General features: G+C 52.5%; 1 protein-coding gene across 1 annotated transcript in view; it reads right to left on the minus strand.

Annotated features, from left to right (window-relative positions):
- LOC144605255 (sushi, von Willebrand factor type A, EGF and pentraxin domain-containing protein 1-like) overlaps window positions 1-24249 on the minus strand; it is a 30212-nt gene continuing 5963 nt past the window's right edge. The window contains exons 5-21 of the mRNA XM_078420349.1: window positions 23590-23766; window positions 20840-21016; window positions 19720-19896; window positions 18296-18472; window positions 17176-17352; window positions 15752-15928; window positions 14633-14809; window positions 13513-13689; window positions 12089-12265; window positions 10969-11145; window positions 9532-9708; window positions 8108-8284; window positions 6670-6846; window positions 5790-5966; window positions 4283-4336; window positions 3374-3473; window positions 1-2017 (exon numbers count right to left, since the gene is read on the minus strand). Of these exons, the coding sequence (XP_078276475.1) occupies window positions 1900-2017; window positions 3374-3473; window positions 4283-4336; window positions 5790-5966; window positions 6670-6846; window positions 8108-8284; window positions 9532-9708; window positions 10969-11145; window positions 12089-12265; window positions 13513-13689; window positions 14633-14809; window positions 15752-15928; window positions 17176-17352; window positions 18296-18472; window positions 19720-19896; window positions 20840-21016; window positions 23590-23766 (2750 nt within the window). The 3' untranslated portion in view covers window positions 1-1899. The remainder of the gene's footprint in view (window positions 2018-3373; window positions 3474-4282; window positions 4337-5789; window positions 5967-6669; window positions 6847-8107; window positions 8285-9531; window positions 9709-10968; window positions 11146-12088; window positions 12266-13512; window positions 13690-14632; window positions 14810-15751; window positions 15929-17175; window positions 17353-18295; window positions 18473-19719; window positions 19897-20839; window positions 21017-23589; window positions 23767-24249) is intronic.

A 24249-nucleotide genomic window follows, 5' to 3' on the forward strand; every position in this document is an offset into this window, starting at 1 on the left:
AATAGATCACAACATTTATTTTGTTTGAAAAAGCTACAAACTCTTTGCGAGGCACGAAACCAGCAATGCTGGCATCTCGAGTAAAATATCAAAGTGCAGGAGGAACCCAGCGGGTCAGGCAGCATCTGTGGAGGGGATGGACCGGCCATCTTTCAGGCCGGGACACTTCACCAGACTGATTACAGTTGGGGGGGGGGGGGGGGGGTTGGGGGAGAGGGTGCTGGAAATGAGAGGTGGGGGCAGGACAAAGCCTGGCAGGTGACAGGTGGATACAGGTGAGGGGAGTTGGGTGGACCAAGGCTGGAGGTGAAAGGCAGACAGTAGGTAGTTGTCGTCCTCATTCTTTACAAGAATGATCCCAGGAGTAAGTGAGGGGGATTTGGCTTCCTATTTCCATAACAGGCACTATCACGCGGGCGTTTCTTGTCACATGTGTAACTGCATTCTTTCTGCATATATGACACAGGCAGGTGGCGACATTATACCAAGTGTGAAGTCCGGGCTGGTCAGATCCACCATGAATCATCTCCGTGTCCCACAGGCACCTCCTGCAGCCGACCTTGAAGGCACTGGAGGCATTATCGCAGCAAGAAAGGCAAACTCAATGCTAGCAGTTATATCGAGAGGACTGGAACACAAAATCAAGGAACACAAAATGCTGAGGCTCTATAAGGCGCTGGTCAGGCAGCATTTGGAATATTGTGAGCAAATATGGGCCCCATATCGGAGGAAGGATGTGCTGGGTCTGGAGATGGTCCAGAGGAGGTTTACAAGAACGATCCCAGGAATGGGTGGGTTAACATATGACGAGCGTGTGTCGGCACTGGGCCTGTACTCACTGGAGTTTAGAAGGTTGAGGGGGGACCTCATTGTTCATTACAGAATAATGAAAGGCCTGGACAGAGTGGATGTGGAGAGGATGTTTCCACTGGTGGGTGAGTCTAGGACCAGAGGGCACAGCTTCAGAATTAAAGGGCGCTCTTTTAGAAAGGAGGTGAGGAGGAACTTCTTTAGTCAGAGGGTAGTTAATCTGTGGAACTCACTGCCACAGAAGGCTGTGGAGGCCAAGTCAGTGGATATGTTTAAGGCACAGATAGACAAATTCTTCATTAGATTCAAAAAGCTGGAGTGCCTCAGTGGGGCAGGCAGCATCTGTGGAGGGAAGGGATGGGTGACGTTTTGGGTCGAGAAGAGTCCCGACCCGAAACGCCACTATCCATGTTCTTCGATGATGCTGCCCGTCTTGCTGAGTTACTCCACCTCTTGTGTCTATCTTTGGTTTAAACCAGCGTCTGCAGTTCCTTCCTTGATCAGTGCGGGTGTCAGGGGTTATGGGGAGAAGGCAGGGGAATGGGGTTAGGAGGGAGAGATAGAACAGCAATGATTGAATGGCGGAGTAGGCTTGATGGGCCGAATGGCTTAATTCTACTCCTATCACTTGTGAACTTGTGAGGGGAGACGAGGGGAGTGAAATGGAGGGAGGGAGGGAGAGAGGGAGGGAGAGAGGGAGGGAGGGAGGTGTAGGGAAGGGGGCAGGCTGGGAGAGGTACAGGGGTTCACCTCCAGAGATGCTGCCTGACCCGCTAGGTTTGTGCTCATAACGTCATGAGTGATAGGGGTAGAATCAGGCCATTCAGCCCATCATGTTTACTCTGCCATTCAATCACGGCTGATCTATCTCTCCCTCCTAACCCCATTCTCCTGCCTTCTCCCCATAACCTCTGACACCCGCACTAATCAACAATCTATCTCTGCCTTAAATATATCCACTGACTTGTGGTCTCCACAGCCGTCTGTGGCAAAGAATCCCACAGATTCACCGCCCTCTGACGAAAGGAATTCCTCATCTCCTTCCCAATAGAAGCGTTTCCCAATTGCTCTCCTGGGATAAATAAAGTTCTATTGTTTCGTTAACAGAGGACTGGGACATCCCTCAGATGAACCGGACACACGGCTGGGCTCAGAGATCATGGGTTCAGCGGCATCTAGGCTTCCTCCTTTTCCAACATCGTAGGATCTAAATAGAGAGAAAAATGATACAACTAATGGCAATGTAGAATGTGGTGAACACCCCAACCAGTCCAACCCTGACAATGCTTTGTGATGCTCTGTCTCTCAGCAGCTTTATACCAGAGGGATGGGCAGGGGAATCCTGGGGTCCAAGTCCATAACTCCACATCTTCCCACCTAATGGGGAGACCAGGACCTAATGGGGAGACCAGGACCAACATCCTATAAAGCTGCATCATGACTATCCGAGCAGGGGAGTGGGCCGGTATCCAGTTGTGCTGTCACTTGTCCAGATGTGGAGGGGTGGTATCCAGCTGTGGGGCTGGTGTCCAGATGTGGAAGGGCCGTAGCCATTTGTGGGGAGGGGTAGTGTCCAGCTATGGCCCTTATCCAGCTGTGGAGAGGGGGGTATCCAGCTGTGAGTTTGGTGTCCAGATGTGCATGGGCCATGGACAGTTGTGGCACATATCCAGCTGTCGGGGGGTATCCAGCTGTGGGGAGCGGGTATCCAGCTGTGCGAGGTGACGTACAGCTGTAGGGCAGACCTGCGTTCAGCTACAGATGTTAGTCCAGATGTGGGAGGGGCCAGCGTCCAGATGTGGGGAGGGGCCGGTCCAGCTGTGGAGTGGCTGTATCGAGATGTGGGAGGGGTATCCAGCTGTGGGGAGTGGCCATAACCAGCTGTAGGGAGGGGGTATCCAGATGTAGGAGGGGGTGATGTCCAGCTGTGGGGCACATCTGCATTCAGCTACAGACTAGTTAGTCCAGATGTGCGGCTGGTCCAGCTGCAGTTGGGCAGTCCAGCTGTGGAACATAAACACTGGAAACACAACGTCACATTAAGGATCCAGTCACTCCGTGCTGGGGTCGGGTAATCAGAACGTTTGACCAATGTTTTGCTGAAGAGTATTTATTGTCGAGGGCACTGGTGATAATTGCCGACTTCCCCCTAAACAGCGGCGTCAGATCCTCCACCAGTAACCGGTGGGATGGTGCTGGCTTCTAGTTTACTTTAGTTTAGAGATACAGCGCGGAAACAGACCCTCCAGCCAACCGAGTCCGCGCCGCCCAGCGATCCCCGCACACTGACACTATCCTACACACACTAGGGACAATTTACATTCATACCAAGCCAATTAATCTCCAAACCTGCACGTCTTTGGAGTGTGGGAGGAAACCGGAGGTCTTGGAGAAAACCCACGCAGGTGACGGGGAGAACGTACAAACTCCGTACAGACAGCGCCCGTAGTCGGGATGGAACCCGGGTCTGTGGCGCTGTGAGGCAGCAGCTCTACCCGCTGCACCACCGAGTTTACAAAATTACTGACGAGAAACGCAAGGAGGACAGAAAGTTGTTTCTTACCCTTGTTTTTGATGGTAATAGTAGCCACCTCCAAAAATCCCGAGAAGGGCAAGAAAGCCGGCACCAACAATGCTGATGGTCACAGACCAGGGAACTCCACCTGAAACGTAAAGATAGTGAGGGTTAGTGAGGGGGGAACCTTCCTCCAGGGCACTGAGCCAAGGGCAAGGTGACAAACCTCTCCCAGAAACAGCAAGAGCATCAGCCATAGAGTCACGGAGTGATGCAGCGTGGAAGCAGGCCCTTCGGCCCATCTTGCCCACACCATGTCCCACCTGCCCATGTTTGGCCCATATCCCTCCAATCCCTGTCCTGTCCATGTACCCCTCCAAACGTCGCTCTCCAACCCCCCGTTCAGTGACTGTAATCGGGCACACGCTTCAGTCCCACTTTCACGCCTGGCACCGTCTCACTCAGTGAAAGATTCTCCTACTTCAATTAAAAAGGCGTTGGCCAGCACACACTGGCTACTGAAGGGCATCCCAGCCACCGCAGTTATCAACCTGTTCTTTCATGGTCTCCACTGTCACCAGCTCCCACAGTTGAGTGGATGAGTGAGGCGGCATGGAAACAGGCCCTTCAGTCAAGAAGCCAATGGAGTGTGGGAGGAAACCGGAGCACCCGGAGAAACCCCACGCAGGTCATGGGGAGAACGTACAAACTCCGTACAGACAGCACCTGCAGTCGGGATGGAACCCGGGTCTCTGGCGCTGTGAGGCAGCAGCTCTACCCGCTGCACCACCGTCGCATCTTCACGTCTAGTGTTCCATCACAGTCCTGAACTCTCCCTTGCGCAAGGCTCAAGGGTGTCCGTGTGGGCGAGGGGTGGTGGGGGGAAAGGGACAGGGTGGGACGGAGGGAGGGACAGAGTGAGGATCTGTGTACGACTCGGTTAGCGCAAGCTCTTACCGCCACTTGCAGCTGTGGTACTGGTCTGGTGGGCACTTTGCTCAACGTCGATCTCTAGACGGTGAAAGTCAAGGGTTAGTGGTTCGATTGCTCGCTGACATGATTAGACACAGCCCCACATCCCACGCAAAGTAAAGTCCACTTTGGGGCAAACCAGAGTCTGCCCCGATCCTACACTTGGACAAGCCCCAACCTTGGGATGTCCCAGCTGCCTGCAGATCACAGCCGGGACGCAGTGTGGTGGGGCTAACCTCACTGTGGAGCCGCTCTCCCCACCCATATAGTCTACTGAGGCAGAGCTAACCATGCCCTGGGAATCTGACCACAGAGCAGGTGACCATTCGGCCCATCGATCCACTGCTGGCTCCACCCGCGCTGACCACACGACTCTGAAGCTTGACACTCTCCCCTCTCCCCCCCCTCCCCCCCCCCCCACACCTCACCCCCTCCCCCCACACCTCCCTCCACACCTCCCCCCCACACCTCCCCACCCCCACACCTCATCCCACACCTCACCCCCCCCCACACCTCCCCCCTCCCCTCACCTCCCCCCTCCCCCCACCCACACCTCCCCCCCCTCCCCTCACCCCCCCTCCCCTCACCCCCCCCACACCTCCCCCCTCCCCTCCCCCCACCCACACCTCCCCCCACACCTCACCCCTCCCCCCCACACCTCCCCCCTCCCCCCCACACCTCCACCCCACACCTCCCCCCTCCCCCCCACACCTCCCCCCTCCCACTACACTCCCACAGTGTTGGTCTCTTCGACGTCTATGACTAACAGGTCATAAGGACTTAAGTGACAGGAGTTGAATTAGGCCATTCGGCCCATCGAGTTTACTCTGCCATTCAATCATGGCTGATCTCTGCCTCCTATCCCATTTTCCTGCCTTCTCCCCATAACACTTGAAACCCGTTCTAATCAAGAATTTGTCTATCTCTGACTTTTTTTTAAATGGCAATGAGTTCCACAGATTCACCACCCTCTGACTAAAGAAGATCCCCCTCACCTCCTTTCTAAAAGACTGCCCTTTAATTCTGAGGCTGTGCCCTCTGGTCCTAGACTTTCCCACCAGTGGAAACATCCTCTCCACATCGACTCTATCCAGGCCTTTCGCCATTCTGTAACTTTCAATGAGGTCCCCCCTCATCTTTCTAAACTCCAGCGAGTACAGGCCCAGTGCTGACAAACGCTCATCATAGGTTAACCCACTCATTCCTGGGATCATTCTTGTAAACCTCCTCTGGACCCTCTCCAGACCCAGCACATCCCTCCTCAGATATGGGGCCCAAATTTGCTCATACTATTCGAATGCGGCCTGACCAGCGCCTTATAGAGCCTCAGCATTACACCCGTTTTTGGCCGGGGGGGACCCGGTGGGCCGAAGGGCCTGTTTCCGCACTGTATCCCTAAAGTCTAATGTCCTGTAGATAGGCATCATGGTTGGGGCCGAGGAGATGGGCGGAAGGGCTGTGTCTGTGCCATTACACGCTGTGCCTCTATCACCTGTACAGATGGGAGCGGGCGAGCTCCAGTCCCCAGTGTGGGTGCAGGAAATGGTTCCGTCTCCAGTCAAGGTGTAGCCCGGATCACAGGAATAATTGGCCTGTTGTTCGTACGTGCACTCTCCTTGCGGCCACACAGTGCCATTGTCCACTTGTGGTGGAGGGCCACACCGCATTACTGTAAGACAGAGACATCACAAGTTTTAGAAACATAGAAAATAGGTGCAGGAGGAGGCCATTCGGCCCTTCGAGCCAGCACCGCCATTCATTGTGATCACGGCTGATCATCCACAATCAGTAACCCATGTCTGCCTTCTCCCCATATCCCTTGATTCTACCAGCCCCTAGAGCTCTATCTAACTCTCTCTTAAATCCATCCAGTGATTTGGCCTCCACTGCCCTCTGTGGCAGAGAATTCCACAAATTCACAACTCTCTGGGTGAAAACGTTTCTTCTCACCTCAGTTTTAAATGACCTTCATTCTAAGACTGTGGCCCCTGGTTCTGGACTCGCCCAACATTGGGAACATTTTTCCTGGCTTGTCCAGTCCTTTTATGATTTTATATTTTTCTATAAGATCCCCTCTCGTCCTTCTAAACTCCAGCGAATACAAGCCCAGTCTTTCCAATCTTTCCTCATATGACCGTCCCGCCAACCCAGGGCTCAATCTCGTGAACCTACGCTGCACTGCCTCAATTGCTAGGATGTCCTTCCTCAAATTAGATAGACATCACGGTCGGCAGTGACTCGGAGGGCCGAAGGGCCTGTTTCCGCACCGTATCCCTAAAGTCTAATGTCCTGTAGATAGGCATCATGGTTGGGGCGGAGGAGATGGGCGGAAGGGCCCGTGTCTGTGCCATTACACGCTGTGCTTCTATCACCTGTACAGTTGGGAGCGGGCGAGCTCCAGTTCCCAGTGTGGGTGCAGGAAATGGTTCCGTCTCCAGTCAAAGTGTAGCCCCGATCACAGGAATAATGTGCCTGTTGTCTGTACGTGCACTCTTCTTGCGGCCACACAGTGCCATTGTCCACTGGTGGTGGATGGCCACACCGCATTACTGTAAGACAGAAACGTCATAAGTTTTAGGAGCAGAATTAGGCCATTCGGCCCATCAAGTCCACTGCACCATTCAATCACGGCTGATCTATCTCTCCCTCCGAACCCCATTCTCCTGCCTTCTCTCCATAACCCGACACCCGCACTAATCAGGAACCTGTCTACCTCTGCCTTAAATATCTCCACTGACGAGGTGAGAGCAGGCTCACTAACCCATTACAGGAAGGGTGTGGAGTCTTTGGAAAGGGGGCAGAGCAGTTGATGAGAACAGTGCCTGAATTAAGGGCTGGTAGCGACAGGGAGAGTTTGCACAGATCAGCATCGTTTTCACAAGTTCACAAGTTATAGGAGCAGAATTAGGCCATTCGGCCCATCAAGTCTACACCGCTATTCAATCACGGCTGATCTATCTCTCCCTCCTAACCCCATTCTCCAGCCTTCTCCCCATAACTTCTAACACCCGTACTAATCAAGAAACTATCTCTGCCTTAAAAATATCCACCCACTTGTGGCCTCCACAGTTGTGTGTGGTAAAGAATCCCACAGATTCACCACCCTCTGGCTAAAGAAATTCCTCCTCATCTCCTTCCTAAAGGAACGTCCTTTAATTCTGAGGCTGTGCCCTCTGGTCCTAGACTCTCCCACTAGTGGATCCATCCTCTCCACATCCACTCTATCCAGGCCTTTCACCATTCGGTACGTTTCACAGAGGTCCCCCCTCACCGAAGCTGCCCCAGCGATGGTCCCACCAACACATGCATCTCTCCACACCCACGTGCCAACTCTTGGATAGGCTCATGGATCTGCAGGCAATGGAGGGATAGGGATCTCTTACGTTGGTTGGCATCATGTAGGCACAGGCATTGTGGGCTGCACACCCTGCACGTGTGCCATGATCGATTTTAATAGGGCATTGCTTTGAGGCGACGAGAGAGGTTTAAAGGAGATGTGAGTGCAGGGTTTCCATGTGGGAGGGGGCAGTTACAGGGAACAAGTTGCCTGGGGACTGGGAGAGTAGCTACAATGACCGTGTAAAAGGCATTTTGACAGGCGCTTGGAAGGCAAAGGCCGAGGGCATTAGGCGGGCAGGTGGGATTAGAGTAGGTAGACATCACGGTCGGCACTGACTCGGTGGGCCGAAGGTCCTGTTTCCGCACTGTATCCCTAAAGTCTAATGTCCTGTAGATAGGCATCATGGTTGGGGCGGAGGAGATGGGCGGAAGGGCCCGTGTCTGTGCCATTACACGCTGTGTTTCTATCACCTGTACAGATGGGAGCGGGCGAGCTCCAGTGCCCAGTGTGGGTGCAGGAAATGGTTCCGTCTCCAGTCAAGGTGTAGCCCAGATCACAGTAATAATGGGCCTGTTGTTCGTACGTGCACTCTTCTTGCGGCCACACAGTGCCATTGTCCACTGGTGGTGGATGGCCACACCGCGTTACTGTAAGACAGAAACGTCATAAGTTTTAGGAGCAGAATTAGGCCATTCGGCCCATCAAGTCCACTGCACCATTCAATCACGGCTGATCTATCTCTCCCTCCTAACCCCATTCTCCTGCCTTCTCTCCATAACCCGACACACGCACTAATCAGGAACCTGTCTACCTCTGCCTTAAATATCTCCACTGACGAGGTGAGAGCAGGCTCACTCACCTATTACAGGAAGGATGTGGAGGCTTTGGAAAGGGGGCAGAGCAGTTGATGAGAACAGTGCCTGAATTAGGGGCTGGTAGCGACAGGGAGAGTTTGCACAGATCAGCATCGTTTTCACAAGTTCACAAGTTATAGGAGCAGAATTAGGCCATTCGGCCCATCAAGTCTACACCGCTATTCAATCACGGCTGATCTATCTCTCCCTCCTAACCCCATTCTCCAGCCTTCTCCCCATAACTTCTGACACCCGTACTAATCAAGAAACTATCTCTGCCTTAAAAATATCCACCGACTTGTGGCCTCCACAGCCGTGTGTGGCAAAGAATCCCACAGATTCACCACCCTCTGGCTAAAGAAATTCCTCCTCATCTCCTTGCCAAAGGAACGTCCTTTAATTCTGAGGCTGTGCCCTCTGGTCCTAGTGGATCCATCCTCTCCACATCCACTCTATCCAGGCCTTTCACCATTCGGTACGTTTCACTGAGGTCCCCCCTCACCGAAGCTGCCCCAGCGATGGTCCCACCAACACATGCATCTCTCCATACCAATGTGCCAACTCTTGGATAGGCTCATGGATCTGCAGGCAATGGAGGGATAGGGATCTCTTACGTTGGTTGGCATCATGTAGGCACAGGCATTGTGGGCTGCACACCCTGCACATGTGCCATGATCGATTTTAATAGGGCATTGCTTTGAGGCGACGAGAGAGGTTTAAAGGAGATGTGAGTGCAGGGTTTCCATGAGGGAGGGGGCAGTTACAGGGAACAAGTTGCCTGGGGACTGGGAGAGTAGCTACAATGACCGTGTAAAAGGCATTTTGACAGGCGCTTGGAAGGCAAAGGCCGAGGGCATTAGGCGGGCAGGTGGGATTAGAGTAGGTAGACATCACGGCGGCACTGACTCGGTGGGCCGAAGGTCCTGTTTCCGCACTGTATCCCTAAAGTCTAATGTCCTGTAGATAGGCATCATGGTTGGGGCGGAGAAGATGGGCGGAAGGGCCCGTGTCTGTGCCATTACACGCTGTGTTTCTATCACCTGTACAGATGGGAGCGGGCGAGCTCCAGTGCCCAGTGTGGGTGCAGGAAATGGTTCCGTCTCCAGTCAAGGTGTAGCCCAGATCACAGTAATAATGGGCCTGTTGTTTGTACGTGCACTCTTCTTGCGGCCACACAGTGCCATTGTCCACTGGTGGTGGATGGCCACACCACATTACTGTAAGACAGAAACGTCATAAGTTTTAGGAGCAGAATTAGGCCATTCGGCCCATCAAGTCCACTGCACCATTCAATCACGGCTGATCTATCTCTCCCTCCTAACCCCATTCTCCTGCCTTCTCTCCATAACCCGACACACGCACTAATCAGGAACCTGTCTACCTCTGCCTTAAATATCTCCACTGACGAGGTGAGAGCAGGCTCACTCAACCATTACAGGAAGGATGTGGAGGCTTTGGAAAGGGGGCAGAGCAGTTGATGAGAACAGTGCCTGAATTAAGGGCTGGTAGCGACAGGGAGAGTTTGCACAGATCAGCATCGTTTTCACAAGTTCACAAGTTATAGGAGCAGAATTAGGCCATTCGGTCCATCAAGTCTACACCGCTATTCAATCACGGCTGATCTATCTCTCCCTCCTAACCCCATTCTCCAGCCTTCTCCCCATAACTTCTGACACCCGTACTAATCAAGAAACTATCTCTGCCTTAAAAATATCCACCGACTTGTGGCCTCCACAGCCGTGTGTGGCAAAGAATCCCACAGATTCACCACCCTCTGGCTAAAGAAATTCCTCCTCATCTCCTTGCCAAAGGAACGTCCTTTAATTCTGAGGCTGTGCCCTCTGTTCCTAGACTCTCCCACTAGTGGATCCATCCTCTCCACATCCACTCTATCCAGGCCTTTCACCATTCGGTACGTTTCACTGAGGTCCCCCCTCACCGAAGCTGCCCCAGCGATGGTCACACCAACACATGCATCTCTCCATACCCATGTGCCAACTCTTGGATAGGCTCATGGATCTGCAGGCAATGGAGGGATAGGGATCTCATACGTTGGTTGGCATCATGTAGGCACAGGCATTGTGGGCTGCACACCCTGCACGTGTGCCATGATCGATTTTAATAGGGCATTGCTTTGAGGCGACGAGAGAGGTTTAAAGGAGATGTGAGTGCAGGGTTTCCATGTGGGAGGGGGCAGTTACAGGGAACAAGTTGCCTGGGGACTGGGAGAGTAGCTACAATGACCGTGTAAAAGCATTTTGACAGGCGCTTGGAAGGCAAAGGCCGAGGGCATTAGGCGGGCAGGTGGGATTAGAGTAGGTAGACATCACGGTCGGCACTGACTCGGTGGGCCGAAGGGCCTGTTTCCGCACTGTATCCCTAAAGTCTAATGTCCTGTAGATAGGCATCATGGTTGGGGCGGAGGAGATGGGCGGAAGGGCCCGTGTCTGTGCCATTACACGCTGTGCTTCTATCACCTGTACAGATGGGAGCGGGCGAGCTCCAGTGCCCAGTGTGGGTGCAGGAAATGGTTCCGTCTCCAGTCAAGGTGTAGCCCGGATCACAGTAATAATGGGCCTGTTGTTCGTACGTGCACTCTTCTTGCGGCCACACAGTGCCATTGTCCACTGGTGGTGGATGGCCACACCGCATTACTATAAGACAGACACGTCATAAGTTTTAGGAGCAGAATTAGGCCATTCGGCCCATCAAGTCCACTCCACCATTCAATCACGGCTAATCTATCTCTCCCTCCTAACCCCATTCTCCAGCCTTCTCCCCATAACTTCTGACACCCGTACTAATCAAGAAACTATCTCTGCCTTAAAAATATCCACCGACTTGTGGCCTCCACAGCTGTGTGTGGCAAAGAATCCCACAGATTCACCACCCTCTGGCTAAAGAAATTCCTCCTCATCTCCTTGCCAAAGGAACGTCCTTTAATTCTGAGGCTGTGCCCTCTGTTCCTAGACTCTCCCACTAGTGGAACCATCCTCTCCACATCCACACTATCCAGGCCTTTCACCATTCGGTACGTTTCACTGAGGTCCCCCCTCACCGAAGCTGCCCCAGCGATGGTCCCACCAACACATGCATCTCTCCATACCCATGTGCCAACTCTTGGATAGGCTCATGGATCTGCAGGCAATGGAGGGATAGGGATCTCATACGTTGGTTGGCATCATGTAGGCACAGGCATTGTGGGCTACACACCCTGCACGTGTGCCATGATCGATTTTAATAGGGCATTGCTTTGAGGCGACGAGAGAGGTTTAAAGGAGATGTGAGTGCAGGGTTTCCATGTGGGAGGGGGCAGTTACAGGGAACAAGTTGCCTGGGGACTGGGAGAGTAGCTACAATGACCGCGTAAAAGGCATTTTGACAGGTGCTTGGAAGGCAAAGGCCGAGGGCATTAGGCGGGCAAGTGGGATTAGAGTAGGTAGACATCACGGTCGGCAGTGACTCGGTGGGCCGAAGGGCCTGTTTCCGCACTGTATCCCTAAAGTCTATTGTCCTGTAGATAGGCATCATGGTTGGGGCGGAGGAGATGGGCGGAAGGGCCCGTGTCTGTGCCATTACACGCTGTGCTTCTATCACCTGTACAGTTGGGAGCGGGCGAGCTCCAGTTCCCAGTGTGGGTGCAGGAAATGGTTCCGTCTTCAGTCAAAGTGTAGCCCCGATCACAGGAATAATGTGCCTGTTGTCTGTACGTGCACTCTTCTTGCGGCCACACAGTGCCATTGTCCACTGGTGGTGGATGGCCACACCGCATTACTGTAAGACAGAAACGTCATAAGTTTTAGGAGCAGAATTAGGCCATTCGGCCCATCAAGTCCACTGCACCATTCAATCACGGCTGATCTATCTCTCCCTCCTAACCCCATTCTCCTGCCTTCTCTCCATAACCCGACACACGCACTAATCAGGAACCTGTCTACCTCTGCCTTAAATATCTCCACTGACGAGGTGAGAGCAGGCTCACTAACCCATTACAGGAAGGATGTGGAGGCTTTGGAAAGGGGGCAGAGCAGTTGATGAGAACAGTGCCTGAATTAGGGGCTGGTAGCGACAGGGAGAGTTTGCACAGATCAGCATCGTTTTCACAAGTTCACAAGTTATAGGAGCAGAATTAGGCCATTCGGCCCATCAAGTCTACACCGCTATTCAATCACGGCTGATCTATCTCTCCCTCCTAACCCCATTCTCCAGCCTTCTCCCCATAACTTCTGACACCCGTACTAATCAAGAAACTATCTCTGCCTTAAAAATATCCACCGACTTGTGGCCTCCACAGCCGTGTGTGGCAAAGAATCCCACAGATTCACCACCCTCTGGCTAAAGAAATTCCTCCTCATCTCCTTGCCAAAGGAACGTCCTTTAATTCTGAGGCTGTGCCCTCTGGTCCTAGTGGATCCATCCTCTCCACATCCACTCTATCCAGGCCTTTCACCATTCGGTACGTTTCACTGAGGTCCCCCCTCACCGAAGCTGCCCCAGCGATGGTCCCACCAACACATGCATCTCTCCATACCCATGTGCCAACTCTTGGATAGGCTCATGGATCTGCAGGCAATGGAGGGATAGGGATCTCTTACGTTGGTTGGCATCATGTAGGCACAGGCATTGTGGGCTGCACACCCTGCACATGTGCCATGATCGATTTTAATAGGGCATTGCTTTGAGGCGACGAGAGAGGTTTAAAGGAGATGTGAGTGCAGGGTTTCCATGAGGGAGGGGGCAGTTACAGGGAACAAGTTGCCTGGGGACTGGGAGAGTAGCTACAATGACCGTGTAAAAGGCATTTTGACAGGCGCTTGGAAGGCAAAGGCCGAGGGCATTAGGCGGGCAGGTGGGATTAGAGTAGGTAGACATCACGGCGGCACTGACTCGGTGGGCCGAAGGGCCTGTTTCCGCACTGTATCCCTAAAGTCTAATGTCCTGTAGATAGGCATCATGGTTGGGGCGGAGAAGATGGGCGGAAGGGCCCGTGTCTGTGCCATTACACGCTGTGTTTCTATCACCTGTACAGATGGGAGCGGGCGAGCTCCAGTGCCCAGTGTGGGTGCAGGAAATGGTTCCGTCTCCAGTCAAGGTGTAGCCCGGATCACAGTAATAATGGGCCTGTTGTTCGTACGTGCACTCTTCTTGCGGCCACACAGTGCCATTGTCCACTGGTGGTGGATGGCCACACCGCATTACTATAAGACAGACACGTCATAAGTTTTAGGAGCAGAATTAGGCCATTCGGCCCATCAAGTCCACTCCACCATTCAATCACGGCTGATCTATCTCTCCCTCCTAACCCCATTCTCCTGCCTTCTCCCCATAACTTCTAACACCCGTAGTAATCAAGAAACTATCTCTGCCTTAAAAATATCCATTGACTTGTGGCCTTCACAGCCGTGTGTGGCAAAGAATCCCACAGATTCACCACCCTCCGGCTAAAGAAATTCCTCCTCATCTCCTTCCTAAAGGAACGTCCTTTAATTCTGAGGCTGTGCCCTCTGGTCCTAGACTCTCCCACTAGTGGATCCATCCTCTCCACATCCACTCTATCCAGGCCTTTCACCATTCGGTACGTTTCACTGAGGTCCCCCCTCACCGAAGCTGCCCCAGCGATGGTCACACCAACACATGCATCTCTCCACACCCACGTGCCAACTCTTGGATAGGCTCATGGATCTGCAGGCAATGGAGGGATAGGGATCTCTTACGTTGGTTGGCATCATGTAGGCACAGGCATTGTGGGCTGCACACCCTGCACATGTGCCATGATCGATTTTAATAGGGCATTGCTTTGAGGCGACGAGAGAGGTTTAAAGGAGATGTGAGTGCAGGGTTTCCATGTGGGAGGGGGCAGTTACAGGGAACAAGTTGCCTGGGGACTGGGAGAGTAGCTACAATGACCGTGTAAAAGGCATTTTGACAGGTGCTTGGATGGCAAAGGCCGAGGGCATTAGGCGGGCAAGTGGGATTAGAGTAGGTAGACATCACGGTCGGCAGTGACTCGGAGGGCCGAAGGGCCTGTTTCCGCACTGTATCCCTAAAGTCTATTGTCCTGTAGATAGGCATCATGGTTGGGGCGGAGGAGATGGGCGGAAGGGCCCGTGTCTGTGCCATTACACGCTGTGCTTCTATCACCTGTACAGTTGGGAGCGGGCGAGCTCCAGTTCCCAGTGTGGGTGCAGGAAATGGTTCCGTCTTCAGTCAAAGTGTAGCCCCGATCACAGGAATAATGTGCCTGTTGTTCGTACGTGCACTCTTCTTGCGGCCACACAGTGCCATTGTCCACTGGTGGTGGATGGCCACACCGCATTACTATAAGACAGACACGTCATACGTTTTAGGAGCAGAATTAGGCCATTCGGCCCATCAAGTCCACTCCACCATACAATCACGGCTGATCTATCTCTCCCTCCTAACCCCATTCTCCTGCCTTCTCTCCATAACTTCTGACACCCGTAGTAATCAAGAAACTATCTCTGCCTTAAAAATATCCATTGACTTGTGGCCTCCACAGCCGTGTGTGGCAAAGAATCCCACAGATTCACCACCCTCCGGCTAAAGAAATTCCTCCTCATCTCCTTCCTAAAGGAACGTCCTTTAATTCTGAGGCTGTGCCCTCTGGTCCTAGACTCTCCCACTAGTGGATCCATCCTCTCCACATCCACTCTATCCAGGCCTTTCACCATTCGGTACGTTTCACAGAGGTCCCCCCTCACCGAAGCTGCCCCAGCGATGGTCCCACCAACACATGCATCTCTCCACACCCACGTGCCAACTCTTGGATAGGCTCATGGATCTGCAGGCAATGGAGGGATAGGGATCTCTTACGTTGGTTGGCATCATGTAGGCACAGGCATTGTGGGCTGCACACCCTGCACATGTGCCATGATCGATTTTAATAGGGCATTGCTTTGAGGCGACGAGAGAGGTTTAAAGGAGATGTGAGTGCAGGGTTTCCATGTGGGAGGGGGCAGTTACAGGGAACAAGTTGCCTGGGGACTGGGAGAGTAGCTACAATGACCGTGTAAAAGGCATTTTGACAGGCGCTTGGAAGGCAAAGGCCGAGGGCATTAGGCGGGCAGGTGGGATTAGAGTAGGTAGACATCACGGCGGCACTGACTCGGTGGGCCGAAGGTCCTGTTTCCGCACTGTATCCCTAAAGTCTAATGTCCTGTAGATAGGCATCATGGTTGGGGCGGAGGAGATGGGCGGAAGGGCCCGTGTCTGTGCCATTACACGCTGTGTTTCTATCACCTGTACAGTTGGGAGCGGGCGAGCTCCAGTGCCCAGTGTGGGTGCAGGAAATGGTTCCGTCTCCAGTCAAGGTGTAGCCCAGATCACAGTAATAATGGGCCTGTTGTTCGTACGTGCACTCTTCTTGCGGCCACACAGTGCCATTGTCCACTGGTGGTGGATGGCCACACCGCGTTACTGTAAGACAGAAACGTCATAAGTTTTAGGAGCAGAATTAGGCCATTCGGCCCATCAAGTCCACTGCACCATTCAATCACGGCTGATCTATCTCTCCCTCCTAACCCCATTCTCCTGCCTTCTCTCCATAACCCGACACACGCACTAATCAGGAACCTGTCTACCTCTGCCTTAAATATCTCCACTGACGAGGTGAGAGCAGGCTCACTCACCTATTACAGGAAGGATGTGGAGGCTTTGGAAAGGGGGCAGAGCAGTTGATGAGAACAGTGCCTGAATTAGGGGCTGGTAGCGACAGGGAGAGTTTGCACAGATCAGCATCGTTTTCACAAGTTCACAAGTTATAGGAGCAGAATTAGGCCATTCGGCCCATCAAGTCTACACCGCTATTCAATCACGGCTGATCTATCTCTCCCTCCTAACCCCATTCTCCAGCCTTCTCCCCATAACTTCTGACACCCGTACTAATCAAGAAACTATCTCTGCCTTAAAAATATCCACCGACTTGTGGCCTCCACAGCCGTGTGTGGCAAAGAATCCCACAGATTCACCACCCTCTGGCTAAAGAAATTCCTCCTCATCTCCTTGCCAAAGGAACGTCCTTTAATTCTGAGGCTGTGCCCTCTGGTCCTAGTGGATCCATCCTCTCCACATCCACTCTATCCAGGCCTTTCACCATTCGGTACGTTTCACTGAGGTCCCCCCTCACCGAAGCTGCCCCAGCGATGGTCACACCAACACATGCATCTCTCCATACCCATGTGCCAACTCTTGGATAGGCTCATGGATCTGCAGGCAATGGAGGGATAGGGATCTCATACGTTGGTTGGCATCATGTAGGCACAGGCATTGTGGGCTGCACACCCTGCACGTGTGCCATGATCGATTTTAATAGGGCATTGCTTTGAGGCGACGAGAGAGGTTTAAAGGAGATGTGAGTGCAGGGTTTCCATGAGGGAGGGGGCAGTTACAGGGAACAAGTTGCCTGGGGACTGGGAGAGTAGCTACAATGACCGTGTAAAAGCATTTTGACAGGCGCTTGGAAGGCAAAGGCCGAGGGCATTAGGCGGGCAGGTGGGATTAGAGTAGGTAGACATCACGGTCGGCACTGACTCGGTGGGCCGAAGGGCCTGTTTCCGCACTGTATCCCTAAAGTCTAATGTCCTGTAGATAGGCATCATGGTTGGGGCGGAGGAGATGGGCGGAAGGGCCCGTGTCTGTGCCATTACACGCTGTGCTTCTATCACCTGTACAGATGGGAGCGGGCGAGCTCCAGTGCCCAGTGTGGGTGCAGGAAATGGTTCCGTCTCCAGTCAAGGTGTAGCCCGGATCACAGTAATAATGGGCCTGTTGTTCGTACGTGCACTCTTCTTGCGGCCACACAGTGCCATTGTCCACTGGTGGTGGATGGCCACACCGCATTACTATAAGACAGACACGTCATAAGTTTTAGGAGCAGAATTAGGCCATTCGGCCCATCAAGTCCACTCCACCATTCAATCACGGCTAATCTATCTCTCCCTCCTAACCCCATTCTCCAGCCTTCTCCCCATAACTTCTGACACCCGTACTAATCAAGAAACTATCTCTGCCTTAAAAATATCCACCGACTTGTGGCCTCCACAGCTGTGTGTGGCAAAGAATCCCACAGATTCACCACCCTCTGGCTAAAGAAATTCCTCCTCATCTCCTTGCCAAAGGAACGTCCTTTAATTCTGAGGCTGTGCCCTCTGTTCCTAGACTCTCCCACTAGTGGAACCATCCTCTCCACATCCACACTATCCAGGCCTTTCACCATTCGGTACGTTTCACTGAGGTCCCCCCTCACCGAAGCTGCCCCAGCGATGGTCCCACCAACACATGCATCTCTCCATACCCATGTGCCAACTCTTGGATAGGCTCATGGATCTGCAGGCAATGGAGGGATAGGGATCTCATACGTTGGTTGGCATCATGTAGGCACAGGCATTGTGGGCTACACACCCTGCACGTGTGCCATGATCGATTTTAATAGGGCATTGCTTTGAGGCGACGAGAGAGGTTTAAAGGAGATGTGAGTGCAGGGTTTCCATGTGGGAGGGGGCAGTTACAGGGAACAAGTTGCCTGGGGACTGGGAGAGTAGCTACAATGACCGCGTAAAAGGCATTTTGACAGGTGCTTGGAAGGCAAAGGCCGAGGGCATTAGGCGGGCAAGTGGGATTAGAGTAGGTAGACATCACGGTCGGCAGTGACTCGGTGGGCCGAAGGGCCTGTTTCCGCACTGTATCCCTAAAGTCTATTGTCCTGTAGATAGGCATCATGGTTGGGGCGGAGGAGATGGGCGGAAGGGCCCGTGTCTGTGCCATTACACGCTGTGCTTCTATCACCTGTACAGTTGGGAGCGGGCGAGCTCCAGTTCCCAGTGTGGGTGCAGGAAATGGTTCCGTCTTCAGTCAAAGTGTAGCCCCGATCACAGGAATAATGTGCCTGTTGTCTGTACGTGCACTCTTCTTGCGGCCACACAGTGCCATTGTCCACTGGTGGTGGATGGCCACACCGCATTACTGTAAGACAGAAACGTCATAAGTTTTAGGAGCAGAATTAGGCCATTCGGCCCATCAAGTCCACTGCACCATTCAATCACGGCTGATCTATCTCTCCCTCCTAACCCCATTCTCCTGCCTTCTCTCCATAACCCGACACACGCACTAATCAGGAACCTGTCTACCTCTGCCTTAAATATCTCCACTGACGAGGTGAGAGCAGGCTCACTAACCCATTACAGGAAGGATGTGGAGGCTTTGGAAAGGGGGCAGAGCAGTTGATGAGAACAGTGCCTGAATTAGGGGCTGGTAGCGACAGGGAGAGTTTGCACAGATCAGCATCGTTTTCACAAGTTCACAAGTTATAGGAGCAGAATTAGGCCATTCGGCCCATCAAGTCTACACCGCTATTCAATCACGGCTGATCTATCTCTCCCTCCTAACCCCATTCTCCAGCCTTCTCCCCATAACTTCTGACACCCGTACTAATCAAGAAACTATCTCTGCCTTAAAAATATCCACCGACTTGTGGCCTCCACAGCCGTGTGTGGCAAAGAATCCCACAGATTCACCACCCTCTGGCTAAAGAAATTCCTCCTCATCTCCTTGCCAAAGGAACGTCCTTTAATTCTGAGGCTGTGCCCTCTGGTCCTAGTGGATCCATCCTCTCCACATCCACTCTATCCAGGCCTTTCACCATTCGGTACGTTTCACTGAGGTCCCCCCTCACCGAAGCTGCCCCAGCGATGGTCCCACCAACACATGCATCTCTCCATACCCATGTGCCAACTCTTGGATAGGCTCATGGATCTGCAGGCAATGGAGGGATAGGGATCTCTTACGTTGGTTGGCATCATGTAGGCACAGGCATTGTGGGCTGCACACCCTGCACATGTGCCATGATCGATTTTAATAGGGCATTGCTTTGAGGCGACGAGAGAGGTTTAAAGGAGATGTGAGTGCAGGGTTTCCATGAGGGAGGGGGCAGTTACAGGGAACAAGTTGCCTGGGGACTGGGAGAGTAGCTACAATGACCGTGTAAAAGGCATTTTGACAGGCGCTTGGAAGGCAAAGGCCGAGGGCATTAGGCGGGCAGGTGGGATTAGAGTAGGTAGACATCACGGCGGCACTGACTCGGTGGGCCGAAGGGCCTGTTTCCGCACTGTATCCCTAAAGTCTAATGTCCTGTAGATAGGCATCATGGTTGGGGCGGAGAAGATGGGCGGAAGGGCCCGTGTCTGTGCCATTACACGCTGTGTTTCTATCACCTGTACAGATGGGAGCGGGCGAGCTCCAGTGCCCAGTGTGGGTGCAGGAAATGGTTCCGTCTCCAGTCAAGGTGTAGCCCGGATCACAGTAATAATGGGCCTGTTGTTCGTACGTGCACTCTTCTTGCGGCCACACAGTGCCATTGTCCACTGGTGGTGGATGGCCACACCGCATTACTATAAGACAGACACGTCATAAGTTTTAGGAGCAGAATTAGGCCATTCGGCCCATCAAGTCCACTCCACCATTCAATCACGGCTGATCTATCTCTCCCTCCTAACCCCATTCTCCTGCCTTCTCCCCATAACTTCTAACACCCGTAGTAATCAAGAAACTATCTCTGCCTTAAAAATATCCATTGACTTGTGGCCTTCACAGCCGTGTGTGGCAAAGAATCCCACAGATTCACCACCCTCCGGCTAAAGAAATTCCTCCTCATCTCCTTCCTAAAGGAACGTCCTTTAATTCTGAGGCTGTGCCCTCTGGTCCTAGACTCTCCCACTAGTGGATCCATCCTCTCCACATCCACTCTATCCAGGCCTTTCACCATTCGGTACGTTTCACTGAGGTCCCCCCTCACCGAAGCTGCCCCAGCGATGGTCACACCAACACATGCATCTCTCCACACCCACGTGCCAACTCTTGGATAGGCTCATGGATCTGCAGGCAATGGAGGGATAGGGATCTCTTACGTTGGTTGGCATCATGTAGGCACAGGCATTGTGGGCTGCACACCCTGCACATGTGCCATGATCGATTTTAATAGGGCATTGCTTTGAGGCGACGAGAGAGGTTTAAAGGAGATGTGAGTGCAGGGTTTCCATGTGGGAGGGGGCAGTTACAGGGAACAAGTTGCCTGGGGACTGGGAGAGTAGCTACAATGACCGTGTAAAAGGCATTTTGACAGGTGCTTGGATGGCAAAGGCCGAGGGCATTAGGCGGGCAAGTGGGATTAGAGTAGGTAGACATCACGGTCGGCAGTGACTCGGAGGGCCGAAGGGCCTGTTTCCGCACTGTATCCCTAAAGTCTATTGTCCTGTAGATAGGCATCATGGTTGGGGCGGAGGAGATGGGCGGAAGGGCCCGTGTCTGTGCCATTACACGCTGTGCTTCTATCACCTGTACAGTTGGGAGCGGGCGAGCTCCAGTTCCCAGTGTGGGTGCAGGAAATGGTTCCGTCTTCAGTCAAAGTGTAGCCCCGATCACAGGAATAATGTGCCTGTTGTTCGTACGTGCACTCTTCTTGCGGCCACACAGTGCCATTGTCCACTGGTGGTGGATGGCCACACCGCATTACTGTAAGACAGAAACGTCATAAGTTTTAGGAGCAGAATTAGGCCATTCGGCCCATCAAGTCCACTGCACCATTCAATCACGGCTGATCTATCTCTCCCTCCTAACCCCATTCTCCTGCCTTCTCTCCATAACCCGACACCCGCACTAATCAGGAACCTGTCTACCTCTGCCTTAAATATCTCCACTGACGAGGTGAGAGCAGGCTCACTCACCCATTACAGGAAGGATGTGGAGGCTTTGGAAAGGGGGCCGAGCAGTTGATGAGAACAGTGCCTGAATTAGGGGCTGGTAGCGACAGGGAGAGTTTGCACAGATCAGCATCGTTTTCACAAGTTCACAAGTTATAGGAGCAGAATTAGGCCATTCGGCCCATCAACGACATTCTCCTCTCCTCCGACGCTGGCAACCTCAACATCCTCATCCTACTTGACCTCAGCGCCGCCTTTGACACCATAAATCACTCCATTCTCCTCACCCGACTTGAAACCTCCCTTAACATCACCGGCACAGCCCTATCCTGGTTTAAATCTTACCTCTCTGACAGACACCAGTTCATCTCCATTAACAACTGTAAATCCCCCACCGCTCCCCTCCCCCAAGGTGTCCCCCAAGGCTCAGTCCTTGGCCCCCTCCTCTTCATCCTCTACCTGTTCCCCCTTGGTCAATTAATCCGCCGTCATGGTCTCAACTTCCACTGCTTCGCCGATGATATCCAGCTCCTCATCTCCACCAAGTCAATCTCCTCCACCACACACTCTACACTGACAAACTGCATTACTGAAATAAAATCTTGGCTTCAATCAAACTTCCTCAAACTCAATTGCAACAAATCTGAAATCATCATCATTGGTCCAAAAATGCTCACCAAATCCACCCAAAACTTCATCCTGAACATTGATGGTCTCCCAGTATCCACCTCACCTCACATCCGGAATCTTGGAATCATCCTTGATCAAACCCTCTCCTTCGACAAATACATCAAACACATCACAAAGACAGCCTTCTTCCACCTCAAAAACATTGCCCGTCTCCGTCCATCCCTCTCCTCCACAGCTGCAGAAACCCTCATCCACGCCTTCATCACCTCCCGTCTGGACTACTGCAACAGCCTCCTCTATGGCACACCCTCAAAAATCATCAATAAACTTCAATACATTCAAAACTCCGCTGCCCGTCTACTCACACACACCTCGATCCGTGACCATATCACCCCCGTCCTTTATAAACTCCACTGGCTCCCCATCCCCCAGAGAATCCAGTACAAAATCCTCCTCATAACCTACAAAGCCCTCCATAACCTGGCCCCATCCTACCTGACCGACCTCCTCCACAGGCACACTCCCACCTGCACCCTCCGCTCTGCCGCTGCCAATCTCCTATCCCCCCACATCCGGACTAAACTCAGATCCTGGGGGGACAGGGCTTTCTCCATCGCTGCTCCCACCCTATGGAACTCACTACCCCAAAACGTTAGAGACTCCCCCACACTCACCACATTCAAAACATCGCTGAAGTCTCACCTGTTCAGTACTGCCTTCAACCACTGAAGGTCACCTCACCTACTGTCTCCTTTCTCTGTTCATTTATTTATTTACTTATTTATCTATTTATTAATTTCCCTATGTTCTCAAAATCTCTGTAAAGCGTCTTTGAGTATATGAAAATCGCTATATAAATAAAATGTATTATTATTATTATTAAGTCTACACCGCTATTCAATCACGGCTGATCTATCTCTCCCTCCTAACCCCATTCTCCAGCCTTCTCCCCATAACTTCTGACACCCGTACTAATCAAGAAACTATCTCTGCCTTAAAAATATCCACCGACTTGTGGCCTCCACAGCCGTGTGTGGTAAAGAATCCCACAGATTCACCACCCTCTGGCTAAAGAAATTCCTCCTCATCTCCTTGCCAAAGGAACGTCCTTTAATTCTGAGGCTGTGCCCTCTGGTCCTAGTGGATCCATCCTCTCCACATCCACTCTATCCAGGCCTTTCACCATTCGGTACGTTTCACTGAGGTCCCCCCTCACCGAAGCTGCCCCAGCGATGGTCACACCAACACATGCATCTCTCCATACCCATGTGCCAACGCTTGGATAGGCTCATGGATCTGCAGGCAATGGAGGGATAGGGATCTCATACGTTGGTTGGCATCATGTAGGCACAGGCATTGTGGGCTGCACACCCTGCACGTGTGCCATGATCGATTTTAATAGGGCATTGCTTTGAGGCGACGAGAGAGGTTTAAAGGAGATGTGAGTGCAGGGTTTCCATGTGGGAGGGGGCAGTTACAGGGAACAAGTTGCCTGGGGACTGGGAGAGTAGCTACAATGACCGTGTAAAAGGCATTTTGACAGGTGCTTGGATGGCAAAGGCCGAGGGCATTAGGCGGGCAAGTGGGATTAGAGTAGGTAGACATCACGGTCGGCAGTGACTCGGAGGGCCGAAGGGCCTGTTTCCGCACTGTATCCCTAAAGTCTAATGTCCTGTAGATAGGCATCATGGTTGGGGCGGAGGAGATGGGCGGAAGGGCCCGTGTCTGTGCCATTACACGCTGTGCTTCTATCACCTGTACAGTTGGGAGCGGGCGAGCTCCAGTGCCCAGTGTGGGTGCAGGAAATGGTTCCGTTTCCAGTCAAGGTGTGGCCACGATCACAGGAATAATTGGCCTGTTGTCCGTACGTGCACTCTTCTTGCGGCCACAGAGTGCCATTGTCCACTGGTGGTGGATGGCCACACCGCTTTACTGTAAGACAGAGACGTCATAAGTTTTAGAAACATAGAAAATATGTGCTGGAGAAGGCCATTCGGCCCTTCGATCAAGCACCGCCATTCATTGTGATCATGGCTGATCATCCACAATCAGTAACCCGTGCCTGCCTTCTCCCCATATCCCTTGATTCCACTAGCCCCTCGAGCTCTATCTAACTCTCTCTTAAATCCATCCAGTGATTTGACCTCCACTGCCCTCTGTGGCAGAGAATTCCACAAATTCACAACTCTCTGGGTGAAAACGTTTCTTCTCACCTCAGTTTTAAATGACCTCCCTTTCATTCTAAGACTGTGGCCCCTGGTTCTGGACTCGCCCAACATTGGGAACATTTTTCCTGACTTGTCCAGTCCTTTTATAATTTTATATTTTTCTATAAGATCCCCTCTCGTCCTTCTAAACTCCAGCGAATACAAGCCCAGTCTTTCCAATCTTTCCTCATATGACCGTCCCGCCAAC

The sequence above is a fragment of the Rhinoraja longicauda genome, chromosome 24, assembly GCF_053455715.1.
Source record: "Rhinoraja longicauda isolate Sanriku21f chromosome 24, sRhiLon1.1, whole genome shotgun sequence".
NCBI lineage: Eukaryota > Metazoa > Chordata > Chondrichthyes > Rajiformes > Arhynchobatidae > Rhinoraja > Rhinoraja longicauda.